The sequence below is a fragment of the Lactuca sativa genome, chromosome 2 (genome assembly GCF_002870075.4).
Source record: "Lactuca sativa cultivar Salinas chromosome 2, Lsat_Salinas_v11, whole genome shotgun sequence".
NCBI lineage: Eukaryota > Viridiplantae > Streptophyta > Magnoliopsida > Asterales > Asteraceae > Lactuca > Lactuca sativa.
In genome coordinates, this window is record NC_056624.2 from 124,543,762 (window position 1) to 124,562,777 (window position 19,016).

Consider the following 19,016-nt stretch of genomic DNA (forward strand, 5'->3'; position numbering starts at 1 on the left):
GGATGACACCGGTGACTCGTCTTCGGATAATACCTCCGAATTTATAATTAAATTTAATTACAAAATGATTAATAAACTTCAGAAATTCATAACTTCTTCATACGAACTCCGTTTTCGACGTTCTTTATATCCACGGAAAGGTGAGACCACGCTCTACGACTTTCGTTTAGACTCCGTCGGCTAATTTTGACTTTATTTTTATTAATTATTTTTAATAGGCCGCGACAGAAACTTTCGTTATAAATTCATAACTTCTTCGTTTGACGTCCGTTCTCGCCTAACTTTTTATCGCTTCGATACCAACAATGAGATCTTCGATTCTCATTTAGATTGCTTCAGCTAAAAACCGATCGATCTCAAATCGATTATTTCAGGCTGCATGCCGCTAAGCCGGAACTTCGATAAATCATAACTTCCTCATACGAAGTCAGATTTGGGCGTTCTATATATATTCGGAAACCTCGTTTCAACTACTACAACATTAACCAAAGATATTAAGTTTATTTTACACTTAAATTTTGACGCTTATTTTTATTCTTAATTAATCAAACCACATAATTAAGCAATTAAGCACAAAACACATAATACTCAAATAATACAATCTTATTATTTCAAAACGGGTTACAAAGGTTAACCTAGACTATTACATTGCTAAAAGTGGCAAGCCCGGAAACACAGGCGTTACACCATTAGACCAGAACTCAGATCAATCATAACAGGTTGCCTATGTATGAAAATATACACAGAACAAGATCAAATAAACTATCGAATAACAGATTCTACCCTAGGACCACGACCAGACAAGGAACAGGAAATAAGGCCAAATCAATTATTCTAAGGGTATAAGATCCTAATCGTATAAAATTTTTAAAGCATACACACAACAAATCCATCCGATTATCACATTCCAAATATCAATATAGCATGGCTAACATATTGGGGAAAACACTTACTTAAGCTCAACCGATTACGTGCATTGCACTCTCCCTTTTTCTTTCAAGAAATCAGTTTTAAGAAGTTTTTAACTTTGATTTTGAAAAAAAAAAACAATTTTACCATTTCCTCAGTTTGAGTTCTGACACACTCGGGAGTATGCCCAAATCCCTCAAACCAAGGCTTTGATACCAACTTGTAATGACCCAAATTTCCAATAAAACTTTTCATTTTTAAGTCACAAAATCATTTCCATAAAATATAAACTTCCAATCACATTTGTTTTCAAAATCCATAACATCAGACAATTTATTCATAATATCAGAGTGTCCCCAATAAAACGCCAGAGAGTGCATGCCCCGCCATCACGCTGGGCTCTTGCCCTTAGATCCCGAAATACCTTAAACAACCAACAAAATGTAAGTTAATGCTTAGTGAGTTCACCATAGCATACCCCACACAATCCACATAATCAGATAAACCATATCAACCATACAAGTCATGCATACAAACACATAAGGATGTCGTGGACACCCTCCAAGGTCATACTCTAGGATGTCGTGGGCTCCCCCCAGGGTCTTACACCTATGTGTCATGGGCACCCCCATGGTCTTACTTGGAATGTCATGGGTACCCCTACATGGTCTTATAACCAAGTCCCATGGGCACCCCCATGGTCTTTACCTAGAATGCCATGGGCACACCCACATGGTCTGACATCTAAGTGTCACGGGCTCCCCCGGGGTCTTCCATGAAAGTAACACAAAGATGAATACCATATCATGTACCACATAATCAACTAGCATACCACATAACCCGTAATGGGCCAGCCTTGGTACCTTCGACCCATTGGTATAGTGAGGAGACTCACCTCAAATGTGGGTTGTAGCTGAGTAGGTCTAAACTCTGAGTATCAGCTCTGCCACCTCCTTAATCATAAACAATTCCTTAGACACAAATCATCCCTTCAAACCCTTAAAAGTCATCCCTGATCAAGGTCAAATTCAAAGTCATATTCAACACTCCGAGTTGACCTAACTCATCGAGTTACCCATGTAACTCGTCGAGTCCATCCCAAAGCCAAAATCACGATATTGTGATCCAACTTGTTGAGTTTTCCTACAACTCGCCGAGTTCCTTCGGTTTCCAACCGAATCGAGGTAACCCCAACCCAACTCGCCGAGTTCCCTTGTGAATTCGTCGAGTTCTTCTGTCTATCAACTCACATAACGCACTAAGCCCTTTTTCTCGAATCCAAAGGCTCCAAACTTCATATCCTCTTTCATAGAGATGTCTAGAAGCGTAAAGTTTCCAGCTTTACCCCCAAGATTCACCCAATAAGCTCTAAAACCAAACCCTAGTTCCTTTAAGGAAGGTCTTGACTCATTAAGCCCTTAAACCCTTACTACAACGTTCTAAATTACAGATTTGATGTCCAAGGTGTTAGGTTTTCTATGCATCAAATACACTCTAAACTAGGCAACGGAAAAATCGAAACAACGATATACCTAAGTGTACATGCATCCTATGGATCTATGGCTTCATGCTAATTACATCAACCCTATAAAAAACATAAGTAAGAAAACATACCTCTTATGTTGCCCTTTGATCTCCATGCTTGAGATCTTGAACCTCCATGAAGTTGCTTGGATGAAAGGACCCAAACCAAAATCCATCTAATGTTATCACACCTAATGACACCAAAGAGTAGAATAAAAATAACTAGGATAAGGGTCAATTTCATAAACCCAAATAGAGTTAGAAATCGTCCCTATAGGAGGAAGAAGGGTTGGCGAATACTTCAAGCCAAGGTTCAAGGAGGAACGAAATCTCCAAGGCCCTATTTATAGTCTTGGATGCCTCCTAGGGTTTAGTGCTCCTTCCCATGTGGGATGGAGGCCTAGCCACGAAATTTGATTCCTTTCCCATGTGGGATGGAGTGATTTTCATCCAACCTTAATTCCGTAAGGGTTCTGGAACATTCCTGATTAACCAACTATCGATTAATGAATATTCAACCCTTTAATTAATTAAACTGTTAATTAACTCCCAAAATATATTTCCAAATAGTTTCTAATTAATTATTAATCATAATAATTAATAAACCAATTTCTCCTTTATTTATTCTACTCAATTTGGGTCTTGAGGGAAACCCAAAAGGACCCTGCTATTATTAGAAATATGATCGACAGTTAATGACCTTGGAAACTATTCCAATAGTCTCCCACCTGGACAAGTCATCAACTTTACATGGACCAATATTTCTCTAATAATCAACAGAGAGTTAGCCATCCAATGCAATTACCGAACTCTTGATCTAATCAAGATTCAGCCCTTGGATAAGTTGTAACACCCATAATCATAAAGGAAAGGAAAACCCTAAGTCAAAAGGGTCAACTCATCGAGCCCAGGGTGGAACTCGACGAGTCCGAGCAGAATCCGGGTCGAAGAGTAAGTGACCGACTCGACGAGTCGGAGAGTGGACTCGGCGAGTCCGGTCTGGATTGGGAAACCCTAAGTTTGGGACCTGGTGCCCTATTTAAATGTCTCACTCTCTTCCCTAGGGTTCCTTTACAGTCTCTCTCACCCAGAATACCGAACCCTAGCCACCATATCCATTTTTGAGCAAGATCTAGCCTTGGTGAAGTGATTTGAAGCTTGGAAGAGAAGGAGGTTCATAGTGGTGCAAGAGGAAGCCTTGGATACAAAGTTGGTGTGACTTTTCATATCCTTTGAGGTAATAAGCTGACCTTATTGCATTTAGATCTATCTTATGATTGAGATTTGGGCATTTTGAGTATGGAGGAGATTTATTTCGAGTTTGGAGTAGATCCGAGGTTGCTACCTCAGATCTAGGCTATTAAGGATCCAGAAAGCCATAAAGTTTACGCCAATAAGTTGTTGGTGAAGCCCCTTTGTCACAAACCCTAGCCCTAGAGTGTTTTAAGCCCATATCTCTTTGGTTTCACGTAAAGTTTGCAACTTTACGTGAGGAATAGAATTGGGAAGAGTGGATCTATGAGTTGGAGCCCCTGCATGGCTCAAAAAGCCATTGTATGGATTAAGAACTGAAGCTACTCGACGAGTCACATGGGTGGACTCGGCGAGTTGGATGAAGATAGGCAGGAACTCGACGAGTTGGAAGAACAAATCAGCGATTCTGTTGAAGATTGTCATGGACTCGGCGAGTCTGTTCTTGGACTCCGCGAGTCAGGTCGCGAAACACTAACCTCTTATGGTTAAGGCTCAGATCGGTGAGTTGAGTGGTGACTCAGTGAGTTGGACAGGATGGGACTCAGAGATCGTTGAACTCGACGAGTCTTGGGGTGACTCGGCGAGTTGAGTCGTATTATGAGAGTTTCTGAATTCATGGACTCGACGAGTCAACGGGTTGACTCGGCGAGTAGAGTCAATCAGGAAGGTTGACTTTGACCAGAACTTTGACTTTGACAATAGTGGACTTAGATGGCTTCTAGAGTTCAGTTTGGATCAAAGTGATATGTATATATTGATATTGGTAGCTCGGGGAGCTAGTGGAGCAGCGGTTCAGAGAATTGTTGGACAGCAGCCAGAGGGTTATCAGCAAAGTTCAGCAGTGCAGGTGAGTTTCCCTTTGTGTGAATGGGTCTACGGCCACAATGCCGGCCCATGTAGTTATGAGTAGGAAGACCCGGGGGTTAACCCTTGGCACTGTTTTCTAGTATGATATTCAGGACCAAGGTCCGATGTCGGGCGGGTGCCCAAGGAATGGTTTGCATGATAGAGTATACTTGTTGTCTGTGTGATGCATGTATGTACCTGGTAGGAAGGTGAGTGTGGGCGAGGTCCCGTATCTCTTCAATAGCAGAGTATGGACGGTGTTCCATATCTCATTAGTAGCTGAGCAGGGGCGAGGCCCAAGATAGGTATGGAGTGAGTGTGGGCGTGGGCCCGTATATCACTTACAGTAGGAGCTTGGATGGGGTTCCATGACTCACTAGTGACAGGATAGGGGCGAGGCCCAAGACAGGCGAGGCCTAAGGATAGGAATACATTAGGGTATGTTCAGTTATGTGTTATATGATATTTGTATTATGTGGTTAGTGGGCGGGGCCCAGAGATAGGCAGGGCCTAAGAGAAACATATATGTATCCGAGCGGGGCTCGAAGCACGGCGGGGCCGTTGTAGCGGGCAAGGCCCGAGGTAGGGGGCGTGGCCCAATATGTGCAGTATGTGTTTATGCAGGGTATGTGGTAGGTTGGGGGAACTCACTAAGCTTTGTGCTTACGGTTTTCATTTTTGGTTTTAGGTACTTCTGGTAGCGAAGGGAAGAGCTCGGGGTGATCGCATGGCACACACAATTGATTAGTCCACCTAGGATGTTTTACTCTGATAATGAACATATGTTTTGGAAATTAATAATATGAATTATGTTATGATTTATGAATATGGTTTTGGTAATGATATAAACAAAAAATTTTGGTACGGATTTTTAGGACATTACATAAGTGATCAACTATCCCTTCGTTCTAGATATATGTATGAATTTGAGACATGGATAATGGTCAATATCAAGAATTCAAGATTATGTTTCTCGATATAGATTCGTGACGACTGCATCTGACTACTAAATTGTACACATCAATTCTAGTCAGGGCTTGACCAAGCAATTTAGATGTCAACACCAAATCATCGAGGGGCCCATAGATATCGCTTCTCCAATTAAGGCAGAAGGAACGAATAAACTTCGACTATATAGTTTTTGTCTATTTCATCATGTCACACATGGACATAACCTTTATAACTACCAGTTACAGTTAGCGTTGGAGTAGTCCAATGCATAAGAGAATCATAGAGCAAAACCCCACATGTATCTAGGTTTGAAGAATAGAAGATATTATCGTCTTAGAATTACTCGTGACTGAATCCATGAAGTAATCTCCAAGCGTGGGTTGGTCCAATACTTAAATCTCTATTAAGCACTCATGAGTGCTAGCGCAATCTCTATGCTATTTCCAATCATTATGGACAATCCACTAATACTCTTGACAGTCTTGAATCACTACTTACTTCCAAGAGTATGACCGACTGTGGACATTTGAGTAAATTAATACTCAGGAAGTTGGTTCCAAACATGCAAAAGTGAGAACGCAGTGATAGGCTAATTGAAATGACCGAGATCCATCATATATTAAGATCACCACTTAATAATCTCCAAATCAAATTAAAACTTATACTGCTTTAAGTTCCCATGTTTTAAAACAAACCAAACTAAGAGTGTTTAAGTCAATTCATTTGCAAATCTAATGCCTCTAGACTTTGTCTAACTGTTAGACTTCGTCGATGACATCGGCTTATGGAATGGATTGACAAGATTATCTTTTGATATGACATATTGACTATGATGTCTTTACATTTGACTTACTATCAAATGTGTTAGTACTTACCGAGTATGTTTCATGTGAACTTGTGTGATTTGGGATCCATACTTGAGGTAAGTTCACCCAAAGTCACAAGAAACTTCATAAGGATCATCAATGATTGAATTTTAACAAAGATGTAACTAATGAATCCCTTTTAGTCACATTGTCCACTTCACAATTTAACCAACTACAATATACTCTAAGTATGTTAAATCCACTATGGTGTATTACCTAGTACTCTTTCAAGCTAATATATCACCATTCAGTAAAAGCATGAATTCTGACTGCGAACGGAATTGCCTTTATTAGTATGGAACTTAGCATCAATGTAACTCTTACAATGATCTCTTCCACACTATCAAGATCATCTCTTTTGTCCTCCAAGTACACTTAAGAATGTTCTTGATCTTGATTCGTTGATTCTCACCAAATTACTCTAATCCAACTTATCATGCACAAGGCATACGAGTCATCAGATTTGGTACATGTTATGGCATATATGATCGATCCCATAGCAGAAGTATGTGGGACACGACTCATAACATCTAGTGGAACTAGGACATTAGCATCGCTCAATGTCATGCCATATTAAGCACGAACCTTTCCAAGTTCTGCATGTCAACTTTGGTCAACATATTATGTACTTTAGCTCAATCCAACGAATCATTTAGATTTATCTCCATAGATCCTTATTATGTACGTGTGTTGTATCTCCCATGTATATCATAGCGAAGCAATTCCCATACAAAGCCAAGCTTTTACACTTGCTAAGTTAGAATATAGTTTCCTATGAATCGTACATAATCTATGTACAATACAAGGGTGACTATAGTGCTCCCACTAGCACTGACATATATATGGCTTATCTACGTTTCTCGAAATTCAAACTCCTTAAAATTTCTCATTGAAACAAGGATTCCACTTACTCCCACTAGCTTTGACATATATATGGCTTATCTTTATTTCTCGAAATTTAGACTCTTTGAACTTTTTCATTGAAATAATGATCCATCTTGCGAGATGCTTATTTCGATCCATAAATGAACTGCTTAAGCTTACACATCTTTCAAAACCTATCTTGGTTCAATTATGTGTTTGTTACATTATTGTCTCTACTTGAAGATCCACTTGCACTTAAGGGTTAAGATCAAGTGTTTGATCTACCAAATTATACATAGATTGAATCTCGCTTTCCATTTCCTCCTTCTATGTTGTAGCCTTTAGGGCCTACCATAGCTTCCGATAGCTGGTACACTCTGATTTCTCCATACCAGTGACTCATTTACTTCAGTAATATAACCTCTTATATAACTAGCTTCATGACGTCTTCCATCAGATCTATAAGGAAAAAGTGGAAATATGTCAGTTTCCTTAATAGATCTTATTCCAAATTGAATGATATCTCCAAATTTAGGCTATTCATTGGTTGACTCTCAAATCTTATCAAGAGCAATGTGGCTCCCACAAGCCCTTTTGGAAATCAGCTCCCTCTCTTGGAAGACTGCCCTTTAAGCAACATACACTTCGTTCTTAGAAGAATTGTTAAATAGGTATCCAAAATGTTTGATGGGTTCTCCAACGAGTTAACACATCTCTATTCAAAGTCCTAGATTGTCGAGCGCTTCACGATGAGCGTAAGCCTCATAATCGTAGACTTACATATATGGCAGTGAGGATAGAATCCCACTTCACGTATCATAGAGTTTTCAAGAACCTACTTAGTTGGCACAAGACCAAAGGACTTCTTGTAACACTATTCATGGTACAATCCATGAATTGTTAGCAAACACGATGCGACTCATCTAGTACAAAATCAATGAACGATTTGTTTCTCTAACCAACTAACACTTACAAGTGGTAGTGTTCTAGGTGTTGATAGATCGTGAAACACTTTCACAATTCCTCAGATGATCGATAAAGTTTGGACTGAGATTCTCACTATGAGTGTCTCATCCTATTTCCCAATTGATTCTCAACTTCGCTTTATGAGAGCTCCGAACACCTGAAAGGTTCCAGACTCACAATATTCATACGAAGTTGGTCTCAACATGTATCATGGTTAATCTGAACGGCCTATTAGAGTGAACTAATTCCAACAGATACTCACATCACCCAATGATGCATTCATCATCTACCTTGATAATCAAGATTTGCATTTATCATAAGAATCGAGGTCAAGTGATATCCAAAATCCGATCCAACCGTATATTTGGTAATGCGTTTCTCATTTATGTATCCAAGACTATGATGCCACAAATACATTTCACCCAAAACTTTGGATGTATTTGAATCAATACATATTATGGTCAATCTGAACAATCTATTCACAATAATACACCTTATTCAGATATTTGAATCAATTTTGAACTATTGTTACTATACTAGTTTCATAGTATAAACAATTTCAAATTATAACACCATAGACTACACATTTTGAAAAGAGTTGTCTTTTGATCCTATGAATGTAGCAAGGGCTTGGCATTCATGATCAAATTATCTTCTCCATGTTTTAGTCTTCTTACTTCATTTTAGCAACTGCACATTCTTGCAAATGTCAGCACTCAACCCTTAGTAAAATACTCAAGGTTTAGAGGTAATGCTTTGATGAAATTATAAATCCATATATATGATTGAATACCAAACTTGGAAGAACTAGTTATCTTTTGATCCAATGGAAAGTAGCACGGGCTGGTGATCCATGATCAAATTTAACTTCTTCATTTTTAAGTTCTTTCACCTCAAGTATATATTTTGGGCATGTATACTTTCTTGTCCTTTTCTTGTTATGGAAATGAATTGCTATCAGAACATGTCTTAGAACAAGCCTTCCTTTTTCCTAGGTATTTGGGCCTAGATTAGGTATACAAACACTAATCTCCTTTTAAACCATAGGCAATTGGCTTTCTTCTTCTTGACACTTCTATTCATGATAGTAAAGTATGGGAGTGTTTTGAAGTATGAGTTGCTATGATTGGCCATGTTAGTTCCAAAAGGAAACCTAAACATGTTACACAACTCCTTAATGGACACTCCATGTTGTTCATATCAAAATCAAAATGAATTGATTATATGTACATGTCAGCTAGTTGACTAACCCTAGTCAACTTCTAACTCAAGGAAATTCCATTTTACTTCAATATGTCAATTTACAACGTACATTTGATAATTTCTCTTTCTAACAATTTAGAATGCAATGTTTGAAGTAACCTAGGAAGAGATTTAACAAAGGCATGATCTTTCCTTTCGTTTATGAGAACTATTCCCAAAATACGAATTTGACAACATTGATCATCCTCGTAGCTAATCCTTTCAAAGGTTTATAGCAATACATTATAGACATCATTCAATAACAAACTCCATTATAGTTTGTTTTACTTATCCTTAGAAAATAATCACCCTAAATAAAATTATTTTAGAAGGCTAGGATCAATATTTGGCTCCATGATGTGTAAAGGGATGCCGTAAACACACCATAAAGTTATTTAGGTAGGCAAAGCCCTTTGCCAATTTCTATCACCACGAAATTCCTAGATCTTTGAGATTCATTGACTATCAATCACATGTTAATCTTGGATTATGTTCATCTCAAATTTAATGACGGGGTCGTCGCGGATCACTGAACAAATGGTGAATCGACCATATAAAATCGCATGGTCCCCGGCTCAGGTTACGCTTGAGATTCGCGAGTTCCACATCATTCTCTACTTATACTCTCATATTGACGTGCTAGTTAACCACACGAGCTCCATCAACAAGTTATAAAGAGAATGTGCAACTTTTATGGATAACATAAGATTCAAATTAAATAGATTGAGAATTAACCATACAAAATCGCATGGCCCCTGGCTCAAGTTACGTTTGAGATTCGCGAGTTCAATATCATTCTCAACTATACCCTAGATTGATGTGTCGGTTAACCACACGAGCTCCACCAATAGAATATAAAGAGAATGTGTAATTTTCATGGATAATATAAACTCACATTCTATTAATAAAACGGGATTTTGTTTTATACTTGTATTTAGAATACTTTTAGATTGACATCAAACCCTTTCGGTAACTCCATTCTCAAAATGTAATTGGGTGGTGAGGGTGGTAAGCGCGAACCATATTAAAAACCGACCTCATTAGGAATCAAAGAGACCTCCTTCAACTAGGGATGTCAACGGGGGCAAACGGGAGCGGAAATAGCTGCCCCCGCTTCCGCTCCCGAAATCACTTTCTACCCCCGCCCCCGGATCCCCCCTTTACACAGCCCCCGGTCCCGCCCCCGTTCCCCCGGTTTATAGGCTTAAAATTGATTTTTTTTTTTGCTAAAAAACTACTTTGTTTTAGGCAAAAAAAATACTATTTTTAATAACTTTAAAAGCTTAAAACTTAATCTTTAGAAGCAAAAAAATTAAAAATCAAACATTACGAATCCAATATTACAAACGACAATTCCAACAATATTACAAAAAGACAATTCCAACAATCGTCGATTGATTCGATTCGTCGTTCACTGTTAGGGTCTTTGGAAGAGGAAGACGGAAGACCGAATAAAGCTTAAGGCAATGTTGATTTGTGAAGCCTTAATACTAAAATTAGTTTCCCATAACTCATTTCTATTTTACATTAAATAAATATATATTTTATATACATATAAACGGGGACCCCGCGGGAGTACGGGACGGAAATACTTACTCCCGACCTCGGTCCCGAAAATAAACGGAGGTTAATTTCGCCCCCGCTTCCGAGTTTTTTTAAAAATTAGTCTCGTACGGTATCAGGATCCCGCGGGAACGGGGTCCCGCGGGGGTTTTTGACATCCTTACCTTAAACCCCTACATTAAAACGGGTGAGCCTAGTCAAGGTAAGACTGACTATATCAATATTTAAACACGCGAGGGCGCATCTTGTAACTTTCTTATACATATAATAGACAGAATTCTAATATATATAAATATAAGGGGTAAATTTAAAACTCTTTAAATTTAGTTTTCTGCGATGACACAATGTAACAATTAATAAATCATAAGGGGGTAATGTCAAATTTATAAATCCATATTATAAATAATATTAAATATTCAAATTCACAATTTAAATAACAAATGAATATTCAAATTCAAATAAACACATGTAAATCATATTATCAAATAAATATTCAAATTCAAATAAACATATTTAAATAATATTTATCCATTATCAAATAAATATTCAAATTCAAATAAACACATTTAAATAATATTTATCAATTTTCCAGATTCAAAAACAATTTAAATTAAGTATTTATCCATGTTTATCAAAGCTACATATTCGAAAAATGGCAAAAAAATCCGAAATTCTGATTCTACCGAGCTCACGTCGTGAGCTCCTAGCTCTCACGTCGTGAGCTGCGACTAGGGTTTTAACACATTAAAAAATTTTCAATTACTCTTCCATCATTCAATTTCAAACAAGTATTTTTAGAAAACATGGATCTAGGGTGAAAGTAACCATGAACCAATGGCTCTGATACCACTTTTGAGTGTTCTACGCATCAAATACACTCTAAACTAGGTAGCGGAAAAATCGAAACAACGATATACCTAAGTGTACATGCATCATATGGATCTATGCCTTCATGCTAATTACATCAACCCTAGAAAGCAAAAACATAAGTAAGAAAACATACCTCTTATGTTGCCCTTTGATCTCCATGTTTGAGATATTGAACCTCCATGAAGTTGCTTGGATTAAAGGACCCAAACCATAATCCCTCTAATGGTATCACACCCAATGACACCAAAGAGTAGAATAAAAATAACTAGTCAATTTCATAAACCAAAAGAGGGTTAGAAATCGTCCCTATGGGAGGAGGAAGAAGGGTTGACAAATACTTCAAGCCAATGTGCAAGGAGGAATGAAATCCCCAATGCCCTATTTATAGCCTTGGATGCCTCCTCGGGTTTAGTACTCCTTCCCATGTGGGATGGAGGCCCAACCACGAAATTTCACTCCTTTCCCATGTGGAATGGAGTGATTTTCATCCAAACCTAATTTCGTAAGGGTTCTGGAACATTCATGATTAACCAACTATCGATTAATGAACATTCAACCCTTTAATTAATTAAACTGTTAATTAACTCCCAAAATATATTTCCAGTTAGTTTCTAATTAATTATTAATCATAATAATTAATAAACCAATTTCTCATTTATTTACTCTACTCAATTTGGGTCTTGAGGGCAACCTAAAAGGACCCTACTATTATTAGAAATATGATCGATAGTTAATTACCTCTGACACTATTCCAACACAAGGGTGGACAAAGCACGTAAAGTTTCTAACTTTACGTCCATGCATGCTTGAAACACTCTCCAAGGTCCACTTTAGGCTTAAAAATGAACATTGCATGAATGGGACTTGGAGGCTATTAAAGTTTGCAACTTTATTCCTCTAGAGGTCATGTAGAGGCCAAATCTACACCCTCAACCCCTGAAAACCTCTTTTCTTTGGGCAACTTAAGTCAAAGTCCCAAAACCAAACCAAAACTACAAAGGATGGGATCTAATAAGCTACATGTCAAGGTCATGACTTTATACCTCCAAGATGTAGCCTTTGATGTAGAGTTTCTGGATCCAAGTTCACTCCTCCAAGCTTGATACTTCTCTCTTCAAAACCTCCTTCAAAGATCTCAAACAATCACTCTAAAACTCAAATCACTCAATGGAAAAGTAGAAAAACGGTCTAGGGTTTCTTCTGGACAAAAGAGGCAGGTAAGGAGGCCAACCCTAGAAGTTAAGTCCTTTAAATAGGGTACAATGCCCAAAAAATTAAGGTTTTCCCTTCAGGCGCCAACTCGTTGAGTTGAGGGTCCCCAATTCGTCGAGTAGGTCCTCCAAATTACGCGGCTGAAAAGCTTTCTACTCGATGAGTTGGAGCCTCCCAACTCGTCGAGTTCCTTCCAATACTTAAGAAAATAACTAGAATTAATTGATACATGGACGAAGATTTACAAATCTCCTCCACTTGAACTAGACTTCGTCCTCGACGTGTGCTGATGCGAAAATGGGTTAACCAATTTTCTCTAGATATTAGGCATAAGCTAAATGAGTTAAATTCAAGAAATGTAACTTACTATAATCTTTTCCGCATGTGACATGTACCAATAATGAGTAATTGTATGATTATTTTTGTAGGTGCCGAAAATTTCTACCAAGTGGTATGAATCAATTTGAAACAATAAAATTAGGAGAGTCGTATACAGTTGGGTTGGACAAGAAAACCTACACATACAAGATACGATAATTGAATATTTATGGGTATGTGCACTTCATGGCTACAATTTCTTATTTAAATATAAATATGGAATATGTCATGGACCTATTATACAATGGTATCTTTTACATTAACACTTACATGTACCTAATACATGGGATGAATGGAAGTAATATATGGCCAACAACAAACTACATTCCTCATTTGTCTCTAATAAAGAAAAGAATTTCAGGTAGATCTATCATTAAAAGGAGAAGAGATGCTTCTATCATACTAGGCAGTCACGCCAGCTAATACTTGGCAACCACGTCTGCTAATCCTTTTCAACCAGTTCCTTCAGTTGTGATATTTCGATTCGCATCTCCTAACATATGATTTCAAGGTCGCACAAAGAAGGGACTACGTCATTATTGTTAATGCCATTAAAGAAAAAGCTATTTTTTGAATCCATTAGTATTTGTAGAATCGAAGGGAACGAGACTTGTATTTTACGAAAAGAGGTAACAAGCTTTTTAGTTTTTATCTAATCAGGGTTTGCGTCTATTAAGAGGATCAACATGACTTTTACAAACCTAAGGAGCAAGCCGGTAACAGTGCATATGATGTGACAATCACATCAATTCATACTAGATGGTCACGTCCGCTAATACTTGGCATCCACGTTGTTTAAAATAGTAGAAAAATCGGTTACTATGGATTAGGTGCCCTAAATATCAGGCGAAAACGGATTTTATGCCCCCATAAAGCCAACAATAAACATAGGGGATCTTTTAAATCAAAACATAAAAATTCATAAGGCCTTAGTGACATTATCTCTATAAAATGGCAAATCGTACCATTTGAACGGCCCATGTCGAACTCATCCCAAGGTCTACTATATGGGAGGTCAATCACGGAGTACTCACAATATTTTAAACGTGTTTGGATTTAAACCAAACACCTTATATGTGAATTTTCGTATATTAAACATTAGGCTTTGATGGTCTTACAAAATAGAATAGTACATTAACTATGAAAAAACTTATAGATAGTTGTAACTACCAAAGGGCCAATGGCCTAGCGGTAAGGAGTGATATTCTCATAGGAGAGGTCATGGGTTCAAGTCTCAGCAGAGACATAAGTGACTATTTAGTAGTAGGTTAGTTAGTTTCTTGTTTAAAAAAAAGATAGTTGTAACTTGTAAGTTTTATTTAATCTTTAAAATAAGATATTCACAAAAATATCACATGATTTTGGAAGATATATAAAAATGACCTAATTTTTCGGCATTTGCAAAAATAACGTCACGAAAGTACACTTTAGATGTTAATAAATATATAGTGTGCATTGTTTTCTCCTTTAGACTATATGTTTTTAAAGAACTCTATTAATTTTCCATAATAGTCATTTTGAAATTTCTAATATCAATTATTTGTTTAACCAAATGTTAGATGTATGTTTTCGTATCGTATTTATTTCTCATTTGCTATGTTTTACCTCATATTTTGTTAGATTTCGGTAAAAAAAAAAAACGTTATTTTGGAAATTTAAATTTTTTTTTATTGAGTTTCGAACTTAGTTCTTGAAATTCGAGAATATCTATATTTGTTCAAAATCCAAAATTTGACTATGAAATGTACTTTTTTTTACAAGAAAAAACGTCCAATGTGATACAAAGTTAGCATGAGACGTCTACATTTAAAAAGTAATTGTTATTTTAGTAAAACCAAAAAATATGGTTATTTCATATTCCAAAATTTGAGATGGTCGTTTTGCAGATACCACTTAATAGTACATATTAGCATAATATTGTATTATTTATTCTAACGACAAATCAAGAAGTTTTGACTTGGAAATGGAAAATGAGTTTTTTATAGTTTATATATATATATATATATATATATATATATATATATATATATATATATATATATATAGGAGACCACTAGATTTTGTGAGACGGAGAGACCAAATCTTGACCAGTCATCTTGAATAATCAAATGCTGATATTAATTTAGATTAAACCATAAAATAGGCGGTGACATTTTTGTAAATTAATGGAACTTTGGGATTAGATCAAGACACGGAGGGGCATAAATGGAATTTTGCATTCTTTTTCGTTCAACACACAAAAACACCCGGTATTCTTCCTAAAAACCCTAGATACGAACACTAAAACCTATTTGATCCAAATCTCAATCATCGTTCTACTTCCTGAAATTCATCTTCCGATCGTTACACGAAAACCCTCGATAATCAACTAGAACACTAACTTCTTGTGATTTTGAACTCGTCATCTTCGATTTCTCTTTGGATCGATTTCATTTGTGGAGTTCTGCATTTTAATCCCTCGATAAAACCCTAAACTTACTTACTTTGATTCTTATCGAATATTTCTATCAAAGAAAATGGATACATCAACACATGCTTCAGAATCTACACCATCAGATCATCTAAATGACATTATTACCAAAACTTCTCAAGAAATTCCAGGTATTTTCAATAGTTCTGTTAATTATCATTATATATCATTGTTCTCGTTTGATAACAAGGATGTTGCATCGAGAGCTGATCTTCTATTGTTGCTCCATTCTCCAAATCTACATACTGTTAGTGATTAGGGTTAGGCAAATACCCATTATTAGGATCATAAAGTAAAATAGGTGAAACGAAATGAAATAAGATGCAAGATATACCATAACTTCAAGAAGCAAGCGAAAATGTAGAAAATAACATTAAATTAATTTGCAAAATCGGTAGTAATCAAACTAGCAGGAGTAAGGACCTTATGCAAATGCATTGCAAAGTATTGGAGATTTTACCCCTGTTTCAAAATGGTTGGTTTGAGAGATTTTAGAATCATTTGACTGGTACCTTGTAGAAAGATGAAATTAGGTGACAATTCCCTGGTATAAGTATTATGATTAGATTTTTTATTTTTCTAAATAGAACATATAACGTATGAAGGAAAAATGATGATCAATTAAAGAATGAAGAAAATACTTTTAAACTGCTACACTTTTAAGCTCAATCTTTGACTTTATAGTTTATAATTCTAATATTATGCAACTGTTTGTACTAACATTAATTATTTTCATGCAGCTAATATTATAACAAGAATGACAAAATCAAAAATAAAAATGATGACAGCGGGTAGAAGTAATGAAGTGGAAACTTCAATTGGCAAATGGTTGGTTCAAAAAAGTAAATCATCGAAGTCTATCGATGAATCAACAACTACAACTTCAAAAGAAAAAGAAAAAAAAAAGGTATATTATCAATTATTCTATTCTAATAAAATATTTATCTCATTTTTTTCTGTTATTCTATGTATTATAATAAGATATTCTATATTTTATTAATGTTTTTCTACATTCTATTAATCTTATTCTAATAGAATAACTGAATGGAACTTTGGTATTAGATCAAGACACAGAGGTGCAGGAATGGAATTTTTCATTCTTTTTCGTTCAGCACACAAAAACACCCATTTGATCTATACAAATATTCTGATATAATAAGTGTATATGTATAATATTCTTTTGTAATTAGATGATATAGGATTTTTGGATTTTTGTGGTGTTACTAACATTTATGACTGATGTAATGAATTATATGATGAATTTGATGAAGAAATCTATGTAAAAAGGAGAATCGGTGATAGAAAATATGTTAAAGGAGTGACAAAGATTAAAGAAGCAAAAAGGAAGAGGAGTAGTGGGGACAATCGTGCAGCAATAAAGAAGCAAAAAACCGTCAAAGAGCAAAAGACTGTGAAAGATATATTGAAGGAGTTGCCTTCAATAAACACTAGATCGACACCTGGATTGATAACAGATGTTGTAAGTTCTTTGACATCAGAACAAAAAGATTGGGTGAAACGGATGGGATTTAAAGCATTTTTGAAGATCAACATTAAGAGTATTCCCTTAAAACTTTTCCATTTTGTGCTTGAGCATTATGATGAAGGCACAAACAATATTCCGATTAAAGGAAAAAGAATAAAGATCACAAAGGAAAAAATTCATAAAGTGTTTGGTTTACCCAAAACTGGAAAAAGCTTATTTGACCTGGACATGGTTAGCGAAGATCATCAAGTGTTTGATGGATGGATGAAGGAAATTGAAGGTGGAAAGGCAAATGCAACAAACTACAAGAAGATTATTCAAAAATCCGAACAAGTGGATATGAATTTCAAGCTGGGTTTCATAGCTTTATTTGTTAATACGTTTGCAGAATCCATTCCTATGGGGACAAACAACTTAGTTCCAGTTAGAGCACTTGTTGAAGTAGATGACATTTCTAAAATCGATTGGTGTGCATATTTGTTGTACTGTGTGAAAATTTCAAAAGGGAGATGGCGTCCATACAACCCTAAGTGTTATTACAGAGGCTCGGTGTTGTTGATGTTGGTATGTTTTTTCATATACTTATTTTTTTCTTAAAAATGGATATCTAATATGATGTTGAAATAATGCAGCTAATTTACTGTGATGAAATTGAATGCGAGCTCCAAAAAATAGTACGTAAAACACCATTAGTTACGATGTGGACAACAGATAAGTTGAAGGAAAGACAATCTTTTGAGATTGAAGCTGGTGGGTTTGGGGTTGGAAATCTAATTGAACAAAGTTCAAATTTAGAACGTGACAAGAATGAGAATCAGGACACACGTATTGAGGTATATTCTAAGTAGAATATATTATTTAATTATGTTTTAGAATATATTTTAATTATGTCCTAACTTAATATAAGAAAAATATTGTAATGTCTTTTTTTTCCCAGGAGTATGAAGAAAAGTATGAAACAATTTTCAACAATGTCTCAACTGAAAAGGATAATATGGAAGATATTATTTTGCATTGTCTATCGAAATTCTCTGAAGACAATAGAACGAAGGAGATGAGATGATAAGGAAGTTTAGAGACATATTTTCAACTACATTTTTTTCTAATTGAGAAAAGGGTAATAAATAGGATTTGATAGAAGTTTGGAATTACTTAAATGTGGCTATGGTGACTAAACAACAATTCCTTTTGTAATATCTATCTTATTAATTTTGAACAAATTATACAAAAAAATGTTATCTAGTATTATGTAAGAAACTCGATATGGTTTATTAGGTGATTAATGTTTAATGAATAGTTGGTATTATGATCACTTCTTAATGGTCATGGTAGAATATTCTATAGTAAGCAAAAAAAATTAGAATATTCTAATAGAATAAGGTTAAAGGCATCATTATTCTATTAAAATAATAAAAGATGTTGCATCTATATACCAATATAATATTCTTATATGTATAATATTGTATTATAATAATTTGGTAACAAAACATTATACTCTAATTATCATACATAAGACTATTCATATATACTTCAATGCAAAAATTATGTAAGATTATATAAGATTATACTGCAATCATCATACAAAAGATGTTTGCCCTTTAAAATTATGTTGTAA

General features: G+C 35.7%; 1 protein-coding gene across 1 annotated transcript; it reads left to right on the forward strand.

Moving 5' to 3' along the window:
• Positions 1–17,961: 17,961 nt before the first annotated feature.
• On the forward strand, positions 17,962–18,482 carry LOC122196612 (uncharacterized). The gene is made up of 2 exons (XM_042899715.2): positions 17,962–18,234; positions 18,339–18,482. The coding sequence occupies exons 1-2, from the start codon at positions 18,028–18,030 to the stop codon at positions 18,462–18,464; spliced, it is 333 nt and encodes a 110-aa protein (XP_042755649.1). The 5' UTR covers positions 17,962–18,027; the 3' UTR covers positions 18,465–18,482.
• The last annotated feature ends 534 nt before the right edge of the window (positions 18,483–19,016 follow it).

Coding starts and splice junctions, on each gene's coding strand:
- LOC122196612 (XM_042899715.2), top strand. CDS start 18,028: ATGCAGCTAATTTACTGTGATGAAATTGAATGCGAGCTCCAAAAAATA. Junction 18,235..18,338: donor ATCAGGACACACGTATTGAG/GTATATTCTAAG, acceptor TTTTTTTCCCAG/GAGTATGAAGAAAAGTATGA.